The sequence below is a fragment of the Panthera leo genome, chromosome A3, assembly GCF_018350215.1.
Source record: "Panthera leo isolate Ple1 chromosome A3, P.leo_Ple1_pat1.1, whole genome shotgun sequence".
NCBI lineage: Eukaryota > Metazoa > Chordata > Mammalia > Carnivora > Felidae > Panthera > Panthera leo.
In genome coordinates this window covers 23,475,300-23,496,869 of record NC_056681.1, presented here as the reverse complement: position 1 = coordinate 23,496,869, position 21,570 = coordinate 23,475,300, and the positions used below count along the sequence as shown (strand labels likewise).

Here is a 21,570-nt window from a genome sequence, read left to right as displayed (position 1 = left end):
CCCAGTTGCATTCTGTCTCGGTCTCTCAAAAATAAACCTTAAAAAAAAAAAAAAATTGCCCTTCAAGGTTTGACTTAATCAAGAAAAGGATAAATCATCCATGGGGAAACAAACTCAAACTATCAGACATTTCTGTAGCTTAACAGCACAAAATTCACATAATTTCCTAACCAGCCATCTGTGAGGATATCAATTGTGTAACACTGACCCCCGCCCCCAACACTGGTAATTGGTTTCATAAAATAGGTTCCTTGTAATAAGGCCAAGTGTCCCTCACCTACTCCTGCCACACAACCCTTGACAAACTGTGCTTTAAAACCGCACTGCCCCTTGGGGCACCTGAGCGGCTCAGTCGGTTAAATGTCTTGATCTCAAGTTCAAATCCTGCATTGGGCTCAACTCTGAACATGGAACCTACTTTAAAAAAGAATCATTACCCCTCAACGAAAACGGTAAGGTTATGACAGACATAAATTATTTTGGGGAGTATTTGGGTGTCATAAGGACACTCCTGCAGCTGCAACCAAGACACTACACTAACCAGAGTAACTACAGCAGCTAGATTTCCCAGAGTGGGATGCTGTCTCAGGAATGGATTACCTGAAGGATCTCACTTGAATTCATTGGACTATTTTCTGTCCCTCACACTATTCCAATTACTTGTACATTTCCCTTAACATCGTTTACAACATCTCATTCTGCAGCAGTGGGCAAATTTTTGCCACCTCTATCACCTATGAGGTTAATTAAATGCCTAAGTTGGCCCAGCTCCCAGAAAGGAATGATAGAACAAACCTGATAGGACATGAATCTAGAATAGAAATTATGAAGATACTAGATTTCAAATAAACATTGACAGAAGTCTGCACCAAGGAACACTGCTGCCTAGAGTTGAAAAATAATTGAATCTTGAAAATTTCCTTTGGGTTAAGTAACTGAAGCAATCAAGGGAAGAAATTCTAAGTATCCATCAAAAGGACTGGTAGAAAATCATACCTCCAAACTGATTACTTGGATATCCAACTAAACCTATTAAAACTTGGGCCTTAACACTAACGAATCAATATAGTAGAAAGAAATAAGCAGGTGAAGAAATTGGTACTGGAAAGTAATCATTCCATTTGGGGCAACAACTCAAAGGTTCAAGGTAGATAAACTTGAAACAGAGTTCAGAATATAATGGTGATGGCTCATTCCAAGCTCAAATTCCTTTATAAAGTAACAAATTCAGTTAAACTGGGAAATCACTTAAATCTGTTTGAACTTAACACCATTTTGTTCAGTGTTCAAATACAGAAACATTTCTCACAAAGACGCCCGGACACAAGAAAGAATTAAGACTACCCAGGTTTAAGGTGTGGGCAGATGTGGTTTTCTTGATGGAAAATCCCTAAAGTTTTGATGCATTACCCTAAGGAAGTACAGTGCTAAGATGGAGATATGGAGCAATGTAGAGACAACTTGAGGACAACAGTTTCCCCAGACTCTGCACACTAAGTATTTTCCCAAAGAAGCAAGTCTTCATTAACTACCAAAAGTCAAAGAAACTACTATGCTATTTTGAAGTTTCTATGACTTTAAAACATTTCAAAAATGAAGATTTCTTGTGGCCTTTTTAAGAGAATTTTATTTGAGTGGTTCTTACAAAGGTTGTTGCAATATGAAAGTCATTTGTTTGATAGAAATATCAAGCTGTCTTGTCAAACACACTGAAGTAACCCAAAAATATATTTCAGAGCTCACAGAGCTTAAAAAGAGCAAAGATTATATGCAACCAGACAAAACCTATTTCTGCATTTCCTATTTCTTGCTCAGACTGCTTTGCTTACCAGACTGCCACTAAACATTTTGAGGAAATGCAGGGATCATTTTGTTTGGAATCTTAAGACACACCAGAACACATAATATTTACAAAGAAACTTTTACAGATACATTAAATTGAAAAGATACCATCTGGAAATGTAATCTTGAAATCTCCTTTTCTTGCCAATTGATCATGATGCAAGATGAGATGTTAATCATACAGCCCTTTAGCTGTCTTGAATTCCCATACACTAAAAGTGTACTCCAGAAACCTCTGCCAAACCATTAGCCAAATATCAACATTAGTGAAACGTGAAATGTAACTGCTGTGTAAAAAGTTAGGCTTCTGAAACATTAAAAACATAATTACATCCCTGTCTGCCTTTTTACATTAAGCACATTTGTTCCCCCCTAGAGCTATTCCTATAGATCCTTAATGTAATTTTCTACATGTACATTTAAAAGGCAGAACAAGAGAACAGCTTTGTATACAGTGGGATTTGCTAGTTAGGGATAATGAGCACACTGCATTCCTGTTAACATTTTTATTTTTTCAAGGTAACAGGAATTGTATACAAATGACAGTAGACCCTTGCCTCTTTATTTTTATCTAAATAAAAGATAACTCAAGATGAATTCTCAAGAAAGAAAAAAAGCTATGTACATAAGGGACTATATCTTCCTTCATCGTCTACTTGGAACCAGTAGTTGCGTTGCTGTCATAGAATCAGGGAAGAGGTTGTGATAAGTTGGAAGAGGTACATATGCTGCTGTTATCATTTTACCTGTTGAAAGAAACAGATAGGGTTTAAGCATGTTCACTTAAATTACATCCTTCATCATAATAATCAAGCAGAAAAAAACACATCAAACTCACCAGCAAACCACCGGCCATGCAATGCATTGACAGCAGCGATGGCTGCAGCAATTGATGGGCACTTCACATACACATTGCCCTGAAAGACAACAAAAAAGGTTAAGGGCACGTAGGAAATAACATGAATTTGAATAGGTTTACTCAAATTGCCTGTAAAAATAACTGCTCTTCAAATAATTGTTTCATTAGCTAGTATGTACACCTAGAGTTGCGTTGAAATCATTTTAGCCTCCAAAAGACTTGTTCTACACTTTTTCTCTATCATTTCAAAGCAATTAAAGAATGAATCAAGAGGCCAGGATTTCATGGCAAGCTTTCAACACTAACCAGCAACACAGCTATAAAATGGCCTAGTCTACTCTTCAATTATTACAAACACACCCATATTTTGAAGGGTGTATATTTAGTATGTTAAAGTTTCTTTCAGAATTAAACAAAAACTTAAGACTGGGAATATGCCCCGAGTATATGTGAAGGCTAAGTCACAAAATATTAACAACATCTTATATTTATTAAGATCAAAATACCGGAGGCACTTAAAGGGCAGATTAAACTTCTTTCGCTCTAGGGAATAAAGAAAAAAATACCTGAGCTGAATTTTTGTCAACGTAAATATGAATAACTCCTCCATGTTTATTACATTCTTCAATCACATCATCCTTAATCTCTGTATCCCATCCAACTTCTTCTTCTCTGTAAGAAATTATTAAGCTCTATCAGACACCAACCTTGTAAAATGTTACATATGTAGGCTCACCTGTATAAAAATATTTGAAATATGAATTCTTTTATTTAAAAATCATTCATATTTAGCAGTGTAGTACACTGGAGAAAATAAAAACCAAGATATAAAGAACTGTTTGCAACAAAGCTTATGAATTTAACTCTATCTTTTACATTATTTATTGATATATATCAATTTATACTTATACCAAATATATACCAAAAATAGAATATACTTATACCAAATGTCTATAATCATTTCACAGATAAAGCTAAAATAAAGAATTTGATGTTACCAAAAGAACACAAGAATGAAGGGCTCCTTCTATGGTAAACCATGATTATAAACAATGCAAACAGCATGATACAAATTACTACTGTATAAAACAATGCTTCACCAAAGCATAAGAGACTGTTAAAAACTGAGAACAAACTGAGGGTTGATGGGGGGTGGGAGGGAGGGCAGGGTGGGTGATGGGTATTGAGGAGGGCACCTTTTGGGATGAGCACTGGGTGTTGTATGGAAACCAATTTGACAGTAAATTTCATATATTAATAAAAAAAAAATAAAATAAAAAAAAAATAAACATTAAAAAAATTAAAAAAATAATAAAAAAAATAAAAAAATAAAACAATGCTTCATAAAATAGGGTTATTAAATCAATTGAACAGGATATCTACATTTACCTTGGAGTGTATTATAAATGATTTATAAAACAAACAAGAGTTTGGACTGATAAATGAAATTCTAATCATTACCTAGGCATTAGGAAAGAGAAATTCCCTTTTTCTATTTCCCCGCCCCAAGATCAAGTCACATGCTCTACCAACTGAGCCACCAAGGCACCTCAGGAAAGAGAAATTCCTAATTTCCAGCCTGCACTTATCTTTAGGAAGAAAATTTTTGAAGATCCTCTTCTCCTATGTAAGATTAAAATTTCAAAACCAGTAACTGATAAGAGTAAACTAGCAATAGAAATAAACACAAATACACATATGAACAACCAAAAAAAAGTACAAACAGACCCATAAATACAGAGAACAAACAAGGTGATTGACAGAGGTGAGCAGGGTCCGGGGATGGGTAAAACAGATGAAGGGGAGTGGGAAGTACAGGTTTTCAGTTATGGAATAAGTCAACAGGGACGAAAAGTACAGGATAGGAAATATAGTCAACGGTACTGTAATAGAAGTGTATGTTGACAGATCTACACCTTTGGTGAACATAAGGTACAGAGCTGAAGAACTATCTTATGAGCCTGTAACTAATGTAACACATTATGTATAAACTACAATTAAAAAATAAACACTGATACAAAATATCATATAAAATTACTTAGATGTAATTGGAAAATAAAACCTACATACCTTTCAATTCAATTCCAATCTTACAAACACACCCAAAGGAATTAGTAATATAAAAGTTAGCATTAAAATACCCCAAAAGGATCAAAATCATTTTATTATTTCAACTATGAAACATACTGAAACATCATAAAAGTTAACTTAGGAAAACGGAATATTGGGGTGCCTTGGAGGCTCAGTTGGTTAAACATCTGACTCTTGGTTTTGGCTTAAGTCATGATCTTGGCACTTTATGATTTCGAGCCCCATGTCGGGCTCTGCGCCTACAGCCAGAAGCCTGCTTGGGATTCTCTTTCTCCTCTCTCTGCCCCTCTCCTGTGTACGCACTATTTGGTCTCTCAAAATAAAAACTTTTTTTAAAAGCTGAATACTAAACATTTCACAGTACAGCTGACCACCGAACAACAGTTTGAACTGCATGGGTCCACTTATACATGAATTTTTCTGAGAAAATACAATACAGTACTATAAATGTAGTTTCTCTTCCTTAGGCTTTTCTTTTCTCTAGCTTATTGTAAGAATGCACTATATAAGACTTATACAAAACATGTGTTATCAACTTTGGGTTACTATAAGGCTTTTAGTCAACATTAGGCTGTTAGTAAACTTTTGGCAGATTCAGAAGTTACACCTGGATTTCGACTGTGCGGGCAGTTATCAGTGCCTTCTAATCCTTGCAACTGTTGAGTTGTCAATTGTATATACCATTTTCAATTTGACCAAAGTATATTACTTACGTTTGAGGGTTAAACATGTTAGAGAGTTGAAAACACTGTGTTGCAAGAGGCTGGACAGAGGCAGCTGCAGCTAAAGCTGAAGCTAAAAAAAAAAAAAACCAAAAAAACAAAAAAAAAAAAAAAAAAAAAAAAAGAGAGAGAGAGAAATAAATTAGTTTCTTGGAAAATGCATGAGAATATCCCTAATGAATAAAACAAAACCAGGAAACGCCAACTTTGAAACTAGGATAGTCAGTCACTTCACTAATTTACTTAATAATACTATCAAAGTGTGGAACAGTACCCAATTTGAGTTGCCAGAATCGGGGGCAACCTAACATTTGAAATACCCAATCTTGAGTTGGAAAATTTTTTATTTTTAGAACGGAAACTTTACGTGTAATCAAAATCCGTTCACTTAGACAAATATCAATAGAAACCAATCCAGAAAGGTAAAGGATAATAAAACATTGATTCTGTAGAACTGCTGCTGGAGTTTATTCCCCAAGAAGCAGGGGATGATGAAAATGCAGCCTTTAAAATGCCAAATAAATCTATACCCTTTTGTATTCCTTAGGTTTCTGCCCATGATAATAGTTATATATTTTCTTTCAAATAAAACATTATAAAAGGATTGTTTAAAAATAAGATGCACAAAACAATCCAACCATTTAAAATCTAATATCCCAGAAATATAAACCCTATTACGAAATTAAATGAGGGTTTTAGTAGGCTCCATGCCCAATGTGGGGCTTAAACTCACAACCCTTAGCTCAAGGCCAGAGATCAAGAGTCGTACAACTTCACCAACTGAGCCACCCAGTCACCCCTCAAATGAGAATTTTTTAATGATTAGGTGTGTTATAGCACAATAAACACTAAAAGTAGCATATTACCTATAATATTCACTATTAAAAATGAAAAACTACTGGACACTAATATCCAGGAAGAACATTTAAAACTCACACTGGTTTGAAGTTTCAAGTGAGCACTGTCAAGACAGGTGCCCCACTGCTTTTATGATATTCACAAACATTACCAGTAGCTGTTACAGAACTCACCGTAATCATTATATTTGACCAAATTTCATTCCAATATATAACAACAAACAAAGCTAAGGATAAAACAGCGCATTAGAAATTAGGGTAATTAAAACGAACAATCACCTGAGAAGTATGAGAAATTATTTCACTGAATAGAACTTAGGGCCATGCATGAAATGCATCATTAAAGATTATTATTTTTGATAATTACAAGTGCTCTTTGCTCCTTTATTACTTATTTTTCTTTCAAGAAGCTTCATATTAAAATAAATAAGCTAAAACAGCTTACAAATGTCAAACTCTATTCAGAAAAGTTACAGATGTAACCATGCTTATATGACAATGAAGATAGAAATGAGGCCCACTGTGTACCTGTACCATAAACAAATGGAAGTACTCTTGGAAATAAACACTAGGTCATTTATAAAACTGAAGAGTACTTTGTTTTCCATTTTCTCAAATGAAGTATATTATGAATACTGAAAAATATTTAGAAAATATATGATAGAAACATTCCAGCTCAATCTAGATGAATGCAAACACAATGAATTCAGCATAGAAATCTAATAGAAAAATTCACTAGTTCTACTTTTTAAAATGTGTAAACTCCTGAAACCAATATTGCACTGTATATTAAATAATATTTAAATTTAAAAATAGTAATAGAATCTGTTAAAAAAAAAAGGGTGAGTGCAAATGTCTCACTTGCTGGAAAATAATTAAAATATACATTTAATTCCTATCAAGGAACATGGTAGACCTTTTTCCATAAAGAATCATTCTCCAAAATAACTCGTAAATACAACCTATTAAAGATGGATACCGATTTTGCTCAGAAGTGAAATGCTCTAACAAATAGCAGAGATTTACTTGGTAATCAAAACAAGAAAAAATACCCTACTTTAGAAATAATTTCAGCTCTTTGAAATATGCATGCAATTTAGTTCTGGGTAATTGTCTCATTGCTTGGCACTATTAATACAAATCATTAACATTAGAGTCCTTGACCTTATGTTAAGTTCAGACTCCTTAAAGATTTGTGTACTGAAACAATAAATTCTGTTTTCCAACTTTTAATTATACAAAACTAATAACAGGAACACAAAGATAAGCATATAAGGCTAAAAATAATTCTAAGCAGACTAAAGCAAAAAATACAGACATTTTCATTTTCTTTATCCATGGAATTGTAATGATTCGGATTAGCCCAACTGAAATACACATTAAACAGATGGGAATTTTATGTCATTCTCTAAAAACTGAATCCAAAATACAAAATGTAACAAATGATATATTAAATATAAACAAACAACTATGTCTGGCTACTACATTAACATCTATTTCAAAGACAAATAAAAAGCTCAACTCACCTTCAGTCTGTTGAGAAAGTCTTGTTTGCAAATCTATAACAAAAGAGAATTCTACAGCTCAGTGCAGGAACAATGAAGAGCCTCAACTAACAGGGTAAATGTCAGGAAAGTATTAATAAAAGAGGACTACAGTAGCAGGGTTTATCAAAATAAACTTATAGTAAAACCTGGCAGCCAAACCTCCTTCCCCATTCCTCATTGACAAGGCTTTGGGGCCTTTTTCTTTCCTCCTATGCTGGGAAACTTACTTATGCCTCTTTCTTCCTACTCCTACACTACTCTACCAAATCTCCAATGAATTCCACTATACTACTCTTCGTATGGGAATAATGGGAAATGGGGAAAGGGAAGCACACCAGTCAGAAAATACATGAAAACCCTGATCTTGAGAATTCAATTCCAAGTACTTGGGATATTTAGCCCAGAAGGTGACAGTTTAATTATGTCTGGTTTTCTGGCTTAGTCTGCAAACTTAATGAAGCAGGAATAAATTCTAACCAAGTTTACTATCATCTATGAAATACAAGACAAATTTAATCATCTAGTCACTATTAAAAATAAACAGAATGGGGATTTTTACCAGTGTATTTTCTCATATAATCATTAAATTCTCCATTGGAAGGCAAGTTATTAGAAAGCTGCTAGACAGTAAATCTAAATAATCTAAATAACAAAGAAAATGGCATTGTGTTGTAAAGCTATCTTGAAGCTTAAAAGTTTTAATACACAACATAAGAACTGTTCAGATACAGCAACCTAATTTTCATTAACATGTGATTCAATTGCAACACTTCATCTGGGTTTCTTGCTGAGTACAGAAAAACTTAAAAATGGACAAAAATGGGTGGGGGGGTTGGGTGGCTCGTTAAGCCCCCAATTAGGCTCTGAACTGGCAGCAGGGAGCCTGCTTGAAGGATTCTCTCTCTATGCCCCTCCCCACTCGCACTCTCTCTCAAAATAGGGGGAAAAATGGGCAAAAATGGGGGGGCCTAGCTGGCTCAATCAGTGGAGTGGGTGACTCTTGAACTCAGGGTTGAGTTTGTGGCCCACACTAGGTATAATGATTACTTGGAAGTAAAAATTTAAAAAGCTGGGGCGGGGGGGGGGGGGTGGGATGAGAAAGAATCTACAGCCCAAGTTATACTGGGATCTTAAAAATACCTGGGTCCTAGGTGCTCAAAATTGGGACCTCAAGGAGTTTAAGTATCTGGTTTATACTGAAGGAACTTGAGGACAGGACCATAGGAACAGTGTCCAACAAAACACACAATGTCTTTTTCCCCCCTAAAATGGGAAAAAATATGTAATCACAAATCCATGCTATGGGGTGCCTGGCTGCTCTGTCAGAAGACCATGTAACTCTTGATCTCTGGGACGTAAGTTCAAGGCCCACATTGGGTATAGATTACTTAAGTATTTGAAAAAGAGGGGAGCCTGGGTGGCTCAGTTGGTTGAGCATCCGACTTCAGCTCAGGTAATGATCTCCCAGTTCATGAGTCTGACCCTGCACAGGCCTTTGTGCTGACAGCTCAGAGCCTGGAGGCTCCTTAGGATTCTGTCTCTGCCTCTCTCTCAAAAATAAGCAAAGGTTAAAAGATAAATACATACATACACACACATACACAAAGAAGCCCATGCTATTTTAAGTGTATGTAAATCCCTATCAAAATGTCAAAAATCACTTTTAAGATCATTTGTGTTAGTCAGTTAGTAAACAAGGCATGGGTTTCATAAAGTTAAGGATTCCCATCTTAGAAACAACTAATTGTTAAACTTTCAAATAAGATCCTGGATAGAGTGCTGACTCACCCTTGGTTTCAAAGAGCAGTTCTAAAGAGCTTAGGGGAAAGGGCTTTAGACACATTAACACTCAGCAATTTATTTCATTTCAACAAGAAATGTGTAAGGTTTTAATGATGACTATCTGGAGAAAAATATACCAAGTTATGTAAACATTTACCTAAAACTTGAGTGTTAATTACTAATTTGGTAGCAATAGCATTTTATATGTAGTTAAAGACAGAATCAAACTTGATAATCATCTCAATCAACAAAAAGGGGGAGGGTAACAAATACAGCTAAGTGGCTTTTTTAACCAATCCATATGGACATTTATAGTTTTAATTAATCACAATCAGCCCACCTTAAAATAAATCGCACAGTAAGTGTGCTCATACTTCCATGTATCGAGAAATAATGGCAAAGAATAGCAATGATGTCTAACTTTTGAAAATCTTCAATTAGGTTGCAATATTATTTATGAAAAACATAGAATCAACATATTTGATACTGCATCCAGATTATTACATAAGAATGTTTAGAAATGAATCCTATGCATCAAATCCCGGAAGACAACGTATAAACCTTCACTAGCCTCTAATGAAACACTTAGAATATGGTGAACAATCAAGCATTTTCTAAATTAATAAAGAATGACCTGAACAATGAGAAGCAATATAAAAGTAGTTTTCAGATTAAATAGTAATTTTCAAACCATAGACTGGGTTACATTTCTAGAAGGGATGGGTTCTCCTTTAATGTCTCTGATTACACCAAGTGGCATGCTAGGCCTCTTTCATCACTCAAGAAATTTAAAGTCTAATACTTGTTTATAAAGTCTAAACAACTTAGTGATCCCTGAGGGAGTTAACCAGTGACTCAAAATACAGAAATGTGTTAATGGTTGTAATTTTTCTTCACGTAAGGACAACGTTGGTAGGGTTTGGTCAGAAATTTTATAGAGCACCTATCAGATTTCAAAATAAGTAACAATCTGGCAGGAGATACACAAAAGGCAGACTTTCTAAAGGTAGTTCAACTTGTGAACATCTACTAAACAGGAAAACACTGAAAAATCCCTTCTCTCTTAATACCAAGTATAATAGAAAAGCAAAAATAATCCTCTCCTTTAATTAATGATCTTTTGATTTAAACGGAAATCATGAATCAACTACATGGACTTTTAAGTGTATTTAGATGCAGTACTGTGGTCTTACTCTTACCTCTTACTTCACAGGGGAGATCAAAGGACCAATTCATAATACAAAGTGCTATACCTTCTTAGGATATAAATTTGTTCTTTTTAGATGCCCTAAGATAGCAAGGTCTTCCAACACTTCAAAATTAAATGCTATCCTAGCTCATGGATTTGGGTTAGCATCAAGGTTTATAAAAGCAAATCTGAGGTACTTAAGCCATAAAGAAAGAAAAAGAAGGTTTCATAACCTGAACTCTTTGTCACATAACTGTAATAAAACCACTCTTCTTTTCCTGCCCTCTTCGGAAGCTATTACCCTAACTCATTATCTCAAAATTGTATGTACTTTTTAAAGGAAAGCAGTTTTCTTTGCACTCTTGATACTGAAATTATTTTACATACAGCTTGATTTAAAGGCCTCTGACAGTTTTCTAAACTCAAACATTACAAAGAAACTTTTTTGAAACAATATAAACTTGCTGGTGTTCAAGAAAAGTCACATTTTAAAAAGTCTAATTTCTAGGCAATTTCAAACTAAAAATTGGTAGGTAGGGTACAAAAAAATGCCCTAACAGCCTGTTATGATTACTGAATAATTCTCTCCATTTCCTTGAAATTTATAGGCTAAAAGTACTTGATGAATTGAATTCTCAGTAAGTCCTTTTAAATGCAAAAATTTGGCAAATTTTCGAATTAGGTGAAAAAAACAATGATTTCAAATTAGAAAAGATTCAATTCCTACCTGCCACAGCACCAAATGCCAAAGAGCCACTCATTTGTAGAGCCTGCTGTGCTGCTGGTGGGATCTGCAAACCTGTACCTGTGTAAAAGAACAGATCTTGAAGTCCTTATGTTAAGGGAAGAAAAACACAGTTTTCCAGGTGCTCACTACTACCAAAGTCACTTCACTAAAAGTATTTACAAGCAGGGGTAACTGGGTGGCTCAGTGGGTAAGTGACTGGATTCAATTCATGATCTCAAGGTTCTTGAGTTCAAGCCCTACATCTGGCTCCACACTGGCAGTGTGCAACCCTGCTTAGGATTCTTGCTCTCTCCTCTCTCTGTCCCTTCCCTGCTCATGCTTTTTTTGCTCCTTCAAAAGCAAAATTTGGAAGGGGTGGGGGGAAGCCTGGGTGGCTCAGTCGGTTAAGCGTCTAAGTTTGACTCAGGTCATGATCTCACAGCTTGGGAGTTCAAGCACTGCACTGGGCTCTGTGCTGACAGCTCAGGGCCTGGAGCCTGCCTGATTGTGTCTCCCTCTCTCTGTCTCAAAAATAAACCAACATTAAAAAATATTTTTAATTAAAAAAAAAAAAGCATTTACAAGAAAAACATAGTATGATAGCTGGCACTACATTTATTAAGTATGAGGATATGATAATCATACGAAAGCAAAAGGATGGGGCGCCTGGGTGGCTCAGATGGTTGAACATCTGACTTCGGTTAGGTCATATCTCACAGCTTATGGGTTTGGGCCCTGTGTTGAGCTCTGTGCTGATAGCTCAGAGCCTGGAGCCTGCTTCTGATTCTGTGTCTCCCTCTCTCTCTCTGCCCTTCCCCTATGTGTACTCTCTCTCTCTCAAAAAAAAAAAAAAAAAAAAAAAAAAAAAAAAGCAGCAGCAAGCAAAAAAAATCATACAATGTATGCTATGGTTCTCAAAAGGCACCACCATAAAGTAGATTCCATTAGAACTTTTAAGGCAATAACTTCACCTATAAAACTATATACACCACTCAAGAATAGATAATAAGCTTGACTCCAAAATAAGAAAAATATTTTTTCACTTATCAGTCTGTGTGGGTTACCTTTTTCATTACTATCCCAACAATAAATCATTCACAACACTAGGAAAAACTTACCCTCTGCGAGTCTTGCCATTAATTGGAGACGACCAGTTGTTCCCAAGTCAATTCCAGTCCTTTCCAGTTCATCACTGTCCAAAAATGAGCTAGCACTGGAAGCATCAGTACGTTCAGTAACATGACCAACTTTCATTGGTCTCCCTGCTAGTTCAAATCCATTAAGTTGTTCCAGAGCCTTCTTGGCACATTCTGAATCGGAAAACTGTATAATTGAGAGGGGGATTAAAAAGTCCTGTATGTAAGTTCGCATATACACCAAAGGTAAAGAAATGCTTATTAAATCTAGTATATTTGATAATCACAGAACTGAATAGACAATAAAGCATAAATTTCTAACTTTAAGTAACATAATCTATATGATCAAACCACAAGCTCATGTGAATCAGTTTTGTTGATGTGATGGTTTCGACTCCAAGAAATTACCATGTAATGGCACCTATCCTTGGAAATACGGAATCTTAGTAACAAAACGTGTGAAGTTATTTTTCAAACTTCAAATTTTAATGTGCCGAGATAAACACGGTGCTATCTTCTCTTTATAAAAAGAACTATTTAGAAAAATTAAAACATCACTCAAATGTTATTTTTAAAAAAAAATCCTGGGTCATTTTATTGCCAATAACATCATAAAAACTGTTAATTCCCAGGATGCAAACACAAACTGATTTGCACTCTGTATTTCACTTAATGGAAGAAAAATATACTCTCATGAATTCCATACCTTAATATTTTACCAGTATGTTGCAAAATAATTTTTTTTCTCTTTTATCAAGACAGGAAGAAATAATGGAGAGTCACAAAACAGAAAACATTTACCAATACACAGCACCATATAGAGTTACATAATCTAGCTTTGTACCAGATCTTAGTAAATAGCGTATGTATAGTTGATAATTAAAAATTTTTTGAGGAGCACTTGGGTGGCTCAGTTGGTTAAGCATCAGACTTCAGCTCAGGTCAAGATGTCATGGCTTGAAGTTTGAGCCCTGCATTGGGCTGTGTGTGGACAGCTCAGAGCCTGGAGCTGCCTCAGACTCTGTGTCTCCCTCTCTCTCTCTCTGCCCACCACCCCACAACTGGCATTTGGTCTCTGTCTCAAATATAAACATTAAAAAAAATTTTTTTAATAATAATAGGCCTGCATGTTTTATCTGACATTTAGTAAGATTTCTATGAAAAACGTGCCTGGCCACTAACCAAATATTCAAGCACCAAACCTGTCACATAAAAAAAATATTTTAGGGAACACATGATGAAATACTCAATTTAATAGAAGTGACACGTAAAATGTCTTGACCACACACAGAGGAAAATAACCACACTAATGTTATTAGAAGCAAAATAAAAAATTAGTTTAAAAAAAGTGACTTGGGGCGCCTGGGTGGCTCGGTCAGTTAAGCGTCCAACTTCGGCTCAGGTCATGATCTCACGGTCCGTGAGTTTGAGCCCCGAGTTGGGCTCTGTGCTGACAGCTCAGAGCCTGGAGCCTGTTTCAGATTCTGTGTTTCCCTCTCTCTCTGCCCCTCCCCTGTTCATGCTCTGTCTCAAAAATAAATAAACGTTAAAAAAAAAAATTTTTTTTAAAGTGACTTAACAGCTATAATTTATAAATAACTTTTCTCCTTTCACTAATACATATTGAGAAAGATAAAATCCCAATTACCAATAAAACTTTATCACTAAAAAACATTTAAATTTTACTGAAATTTGAACACAATACAATTATAATTTCTTGATTAGAATTCAGACCTATTTGTATTTTAAAAATTTTTTTCAGGGTGCCTGGGTGGCTCAGTCAGTTAAGCATCCAACCTCAGCTCCGGTCTTGATCTCACTCACAGTCCATGTGTTTGAGCCCTGCATCAGGCTTTGTGCCTCCCTCTCTCTGCCCCTCCCCTGTGCTCAAGCTCTGTCTCTCTTTCAAAAACAAATAAGCCTTAAAAAAACTTTTTCTTTCTTTCTTTCTTTTTTTGCAATAGCAGCTATGGTGCCAATTCACATTTGCTCTAGAAATAGTTTCCAGAACCTCCTGAAGATATATGATGATGTAATTGAATTACATTGGGAAATACAGAGAGAATTTACTTTTAAAGGGGCCCCTCCATTCAATTATCCCAAGTGCCACATCAAAACTCTATTCTCATCAGGGAATGGGCTATGCTGGTTAACCACAAACCCTTATAATAAAACAATTCTGACCATGGTTTTGAGGTGATGACACACAAAAAGAATTTTAAGTAAAACAGAATTTCAAGAGACTTTTCATTCAACTCACAAAAACACGTAATAAAACGTACTAAGAAACTGAAGAACTCATAATGGATCATAGACTTCAATGACACAGAGATTTAGCTATGGAAATTGGAAATTAATGACCACATACAGAATAGGAAACTGGCTAAACATCAACATTTGGTAAACATGATGTTAATCATGGTAATTGCTTACCGTAATAAAACCATATCCCTTAGATCGACCTGTTTCACTATCCATCATGAGTTGGATACTTTCAATCTAAAAATGAAAATCATGATTATTATTGAAGCAAAAAGGAGGAAACAAAAGCATTTTATTCCTTGAAACATGATTTTTTAAAAAAATCTCATCCGGGGCGCCTGGGTGGCTCAGTCGGTTAAGTGTCTGACTTCCGCTCATATCATGATCTCGCAGTTTGTGGGTTAAGAGTCCCGCGTCAGGCTTTATGCTGACAGCGCAGAGCCGGGAGCCCATTTAGGATTCTGTGTCTCCCTCTCTGCCCCTCCCACACTCACGCTCTGTCTCTACTTCAAAACTAAACAAACGTTAAAAAAAATTCCTCTTTAATAAAAAAAAAACTCATCCAGGGGCGCCTGGATGGCTCATTCAGTTAATCATCCGACTCTTGGTTTCAGCTCAGATTATGACCTTACAATTTCATGAGTTTGAGCCCATCAGGCTCTGCACTACTAGTGGAGAGCCTGCTCTGAGACTCACTCTCTCCTTCTCCTTTTCTGTCCCTCCCTCCCTCACTCTCTCAAATTAAATAAACTTAAAAAAAAAAAAAAAAGTCATCCCCACCCCCGAACTGAGGGGCTCCTGGGTGGCTCAGTCTGTTGAACAACTATTGATTTTGCCTTAGGCCGTCATCCCAGGTCAAGGGATTGAGCCCTGTGTCAGGCTCAAAGCTGGGTGCGAAGCCTGCTTAAGATTTTCTCTCTCTCCCTGTTCTGTTTGTGCGCTCTCAGATTTAGGAAAGAAAAAAAAACACTTTTTTTTGAAAATACATCACAACCCTCATTTCCAAAATATCTTCTAAAAGCCTAGAAACGTCCCAAACAAGAAGTTATGCACTGTGGAACAAGGGGGGGGAAAAAAAAAGTATGATCTTATTCTTTTGCCTCAAAAACAAACCACTAAAAACCAAAGTTCCTTTGTAAACCTACAATCAGGTATTAGAAATAATTAACAATTTGCTTCCTTTCCACCATTATGCTAAAAACACCAAACATTAATTCTCAGTAACACCACACATGATAAATTGCCCAAGATGCTGGAATAACTGAACTCAACGCTGAATGTAGTTGATCACTGCACAACTGTGAATACATGAAAAGGCAATGAATTGTATGAAGATACTGGGACTTACCCTTCCAAAAGGCTCAAAGATCCCCCGAAGCATATCTTCAGTTATGTTAAAGTGTAACGAGCCCACATAAAGCCTCATAGGTCCAGCACTTCCCTTTTGTAGATTGTTTGCCATTGCTGCAGCTCTGTTTTTTTCTGCCTACAAGTTGGACAGGACAAAATGCACATCACGCAGCACTAATTCAAATCATTTCAATCAAAGTAAAATCCCATTCACTTTAGATTTGCTTAATGACAAGTGATGTCAAAGGATAGTGATGACATCATGATAAGGTGAGTCACACACAGAAGTATAAATATTGTATGATTCCACTTACCTGCCACTGTGATTAACAGCGCAGAGTTCAAATTAATTTTAAGAATATGGTTCAAATGCCCAATTTCTGAACAAAAACTGTAATATTTCATTCAAGAAGTTTTAAAACAAGTTTTAAGCCCCTATACAAGACATATACAACTATATGCTGTATTTCCTATGTAAGTTGAAATCAGTTCTAAAAGTACACTCTATCATCTAAATTAGATGCATGCTGACACCAAACATGCTAAATGTGGGAAATAAGACTTTCCTAGAATTTAGGTAAATACATTCATTATTCATTAAAATTGATGCACTCTCAAAATCACTGTTACTCAAAGTACAGTACACCAACTGGCTGGCTGTCATAAAGAGCATTTGTCAATATAAAATCCAATCAAGCAAACCATTCAGTTTAGCTGTCATTTTTTCTAAAGGTAGTCTTTCTCAAAGGTAACGATTATCAATTTATACTCTAACACATGTTCCTTTTCTTATTAATAAACTGGGGCACCATGAGCAGTAAATATCCCAAAGGAAGCTTAAAAGTTAAATGAATTCAAAACCTCATTTAATTTGAGGATTCTCAGCCCTCTGTCTACATGCTATTAAGTTTGTCCTTCATTACGGGAAATCAAGGAATTACTTTTACCCATTTCCCAATAATTGCCTATTTTTTTAAACAGACATTCAAGTGATAAATACCCACTATCAAGTTACTTCTAAAACATTAAATAGGATCTATTATTGCCTTTTAGATATGACGTAAGTGAGTAACTTAGTTACAAACAACTTATTAGCAGTGAAACTGGATGGAATTTCATGTCAGATCTGGTTCCAAGGCTGGTGCCTTTTTTACTTATTTTATAAATAAAATCACTGAAGTTGATGAAGTAACTATATTATTTAGGAATTCCAGAGTATTAACTTCAGTGGTTCGAAAAGCAACCAACAGGACTTATTTTTTTTTAACACAACTTTTATATTGCTCAAAGTATTTAATTTTTTTTCAGTGTTTATTTTTGAGAGACAGGGACAGAGGGTGAGCAGGGGAGGGGCAGAGAAAGAGGGAGACAGAATCTGAAGCAGGCTCTATGTTCTGAGCTGTCAGCACAGAGCCCAACACAGGGCTCGAACTCACGAACCGTGAGATCATGACTTGAACAATCCAGATGCCCCTCAAAAATATTCTTTGAATTCTATATTCTCCATTAAAAAGAAAAAACTGAGCTACCAGTGACAGATATGTTTCTTAATAAAAGTAAGTATGGATACAGAATCCTAAAAATACTTTCATAATAGAATGATACATACCAATTTTTTCACATTTACTGTATTGCTAATGCTAATTTCATTTCCCAAAGGCATTACTCACTATAAAGTACCAGCAAAAAGGAACAGAAGACATTTTAACCAGAAGACTTTCTGAAAATTAGTTTGAAACATCTTACCTTCAAGAAATGCTAGTAACTGATAGTTATTCAAACTACTCTTAACATTTTATAAAATCTTATACATTATGCATCGTAAGATGCATTATAAAACAATAAAAATATTAAAATTTATTAGAAGTGTCAAAATCACTCCATTTAAAAAAGCAGCAGTAAACATGCTCTTCAATGCTTCTATACTCAATGAATCACCACAAATCAATAAAATTATAGACCACGGTCTCAAGTCTTTTTCATGAAATAGATATTCAAGACTTATATTAGAACAAGATGGGGGTGCCTGGATAGCTCAGTAAGTTAAGCATCTGACTCGGCTCAGGTCATGATTTCACGGTTTGTGAGTTCAAGCCCCACATTGGGCACTGTGCTGACAGAGCAGTCTGCTTGGGAATCTCTCTCTGCCCCTCTCTCAAAATTACATAAACAAAAAAAAAACACGAACAGAATATTGTTAAAATTATACTTTTTATCAAAGTAATGAAGACAAAAAAGAAACAAACCTGTTCTGAGAACATCTAACTCAATAATTCATGATTATATAAGGTACTACAGCATAACATTAAGAGCAGGTTTCTTGTACTATCGCTAATCAAATTCCTAACCAAGAAAAAAATTACCTGTGATGCTTGTACTATGATTGGCACTCCTAAAACACGTTGGCCAGTTAATCCTATTGCTAGAGGCACCGAGCTAACATCAACAAACTCCACATATGCAATTCCTTTGGAACGTCTTGAATTTCTATCAGAAATCATTCTCACATCTCGAACCTAAAAAGAAAACAAACACTTAATACAAGGTTCTCTTTATGCAACCATCCACTATAAACCATTATTTTTTATTTTACTGACAATGTGGTTTTATTTGCTTACTTTTAAATAATCTCTACGCCCAATGTGGGGCAAGAATTGATGACCCTGCAATTAAGAGTCATATATCTTCTAGACTAAGTCAGCCAGGCACCCTCCCCTCCCCAACAATGGTTTAAAATAAGTAAAATTGTCAGTCCACTTCTACTTCTCATGAATGTGTGATAATGGTTATTATTTCCAATACTATTAACTTCCAAGTGAAGTAAAACAGAAATGCTGCGCAAAAAAAATTCCCTAACTGAATTTCAAACAAATCAAAAGATTTGATGTTTAAATATTCTCTAGTTCAACCTAACATATTAACGTTATTATTAAAATGTTTTTTTGGGGCGCCTGGGTGGCTCAGTCGGTTAAGCGTCCGACTTCGGCTCAGGTCAGGATCTCGCAGTCGGTGGGTTCGAGCCCCGTGTCGGGCTCTGTGCTGACAGCTCGGAGCCTGGAGCCTGTTTAGGATTCTGTGTCTCCCTCTTTCTCTGACCCTCCCCTGTTCATGCTGTCTCAAAAATAAATAAACGTTAAAAAAAAAATTTGGGGGGCGCCTGGGTGGCTCAGTTGGTTAAGCGTCCAACTTCGGCTCAGGTCATGATCTCACAGTCCGTCAGTTCAAGCCCCGCGTTGGGTTCTGTGCTGACAGCTCGGAGCCTGGAGCCTGTTTCAGATTCTGTGTCTCCCTCTCTCTCTCTGACTCTCCCCTGTTCGTGCTCTGTCTCAATAAATAAACGTTTTAATTTTTTTTTTTAATAAATAAATAAAATTTTTTAAAAAATGTTTTTTTGTTGGGACACCTGGGTGGCTCAGTTGGTTGTGTCTGACTCTTGATTTTGGCTCAGGACATGATCCCAGGGTTGTGGGATCGAGCCCTGCATTGGAGATCAGAACTGAGTGTGCACCCTACGTAAGATTCTCTCTACCTCACCAGTGCTCTCTAAAAAGAAGTAATAAAAATATTGTTTGCACTTCTCACATACTTGATCTCCCCGAATAAACTAAAAACTTACCTTTCCTACTGTAGAGAAAAACTCTTCCAAATCCCTTGGGCGAATTCTTGCTGCCAGCTGCATGCAGAAAACTGTCCTTGCATCTCTTTCTTCAGGAGTTAGATTATCAATAGGTTCCCTAACAGGAATAAAAATTAATTTTATAACTTACGCTCTTATTTTTACTTTTTAAAATTCATTTTCAATAAATAGAATAAACTTTAACAAAAGTAGTTTGTCACTATTCAAAAAATGAATATTTCACTAAGATTTATACAAAACATCCATAAAATAATTCACTGTGACTCAATTCCTTCAACAAGACGACAGTTACTAGATGTTTCTTCTGATAATACCTCACATGGTACCAGGACAGAAGTCCATTGGCCTGGCAATTTTACAAACAGTAATTTATACAGAATAATAAAAAAAACTATCAGAAACCCGAGTTTAATAAGAGTCACTAAAAATAACTAACTACAAGTATCAGACTGTAGTGGAAGGAATGATTTCCCAAAACAAAATCATACAGTGAAATAGTCTGACAATCACAAATGCTGAACTCCAAGTTATGAGAACTATTTTATTCTGAAATTTTTTCCTGATTTTTTTATTTAACAAACTGAGATAAATATATGGAATAACGAGCTGGTTGTTTATTAGATCAGTCTCGTAAGACTCTACAAATTTAGTATCCAAAAGAATGTTTCTTGACGGTTATAAAATACAGAAACAGTACCCATAAGCAAATCAAAAATGAAAAGCAGGAAATTATATAGACAAATTATCAGCAGTGGAATTCAACTTAATTATTTTTACATATAGCCTTGATAACTGACAGCATTTCTGATTATATGGAGGGAACTAAAGTGCCTGAGTTAAGTAAAAAAGCACAAGAGATGAAACTTAATTTCATGAATTTTGAGGAAGAAACACAAGCATCTATTAACATTATTTATTAGAAAACATCACTAAGGTTAAGGTTCTAAGTGAATCCTTAGAGACATAAGCACAAATATGCTCTTATCCGCATTCTAAGCATTGTCAGGAAGTACTTTTGAAGTATTCTACCTACAAAATTCTGGCACATTTCCTTGAGGAATCAGCTAATTTTAAACATATAAAACAGAGGTACAAAGCTAGACTGCATCCATAAAATGAAAACTAAAGGGGATTTTCTTAGGAAAGTAAATATTAAAGAGTGAAAAGCTCCGTGTTACAAAAAAGAGCTTTTAAAAATATTAAGGTTTTCATCAAATCTTAGGATTACAATATATCAAACAAATATAACAAGTAATAACCTCTAAGTTAAAAGGTGCCCTTTAAGGGAAGCCAGAATATCAGTAAAGAATAATGCTGCCATATACCAAAGTGTTCCTTGAGCCAAAATAAATAGAAGGTGTGATAGGGAGGTCTTATATTTAAGAGGAAAATTAACTCAAAGATTCGAGAACATTAAGATTACTACTTAGAAACAAACAAACCTGGCTAAAACTTTGGAAATGGAAGTACTTTATCTCAGTAAAGACAGCCAAATGATAAAACTTGTGATAGTTACAACCACTTTCCCATGAAGCTACATTAGTAAAATTTATTAATTCCAAAGATAAG

At 35.4% G+C, this 21,570-nt stretch overlaps 1 protein-coding gene across 4 annotated transcripts in view; it reads right to left on the bottom strand.

Moving 5' to 3' along the window:
- Positions 1-1,607: 1,607 nt before the first annotated feature.
- RBM39 (RNA binding motif protein 39) overlaps positions 1,608-21,570 on the bottom strand; it is a 30,371-nt gene continuing 10,408 nt past the window's right edge. For 2 of the 4 annotated variants that reach the window (XM_042931082.1, XM_042931085.1), the window contains 11 exons: positions 19,981-20,098; positions 18,728-18,880; positions 16,363-16,500; positions 15,186-15,251; positions 12,735-12,939; positions 11,617-11,694; positions 7,898-7,948; positions 5,506-5,587; positions 3,268-3,373; positions 2,681-2,759; positions 1,608-2,588 (listed from right to left, as the gene is read on the bottom strand). In XM_042931082.1, the coding sequence (XP_042787016.1) occupies positions 2,488-2,588; positions 2,681-2,759; positions 3,268-3,373; positions 5,506-5,587; positions 7,898-7,948; positions 11,617-11,694; positions 12,735-12,939; positions 15,186-15,251; positions 16,363-16,500; positions 18,728-18,880; positions 19,981-20,098 (1,177 nt within the window). In that variant the 3' untranslated portion in view covers positions 1,608-2,487. The remainder of the gene's footprint in view (positions 2,589-2,680; positions 2,760-3,267; positions 3,374-5,505; positions 5,588-7,897; positions 7,949-11,616; positions 11,695-12,734; positions 12,940-15,185; positions 15,252-16,362; positions 16,501-18,727; positions 18,881-19,980; positions 20,099-21,570) is intronic. The other 2 variants (XM_042931083.1, XM_042931086.1) reach the window with 1 other exon arrangement.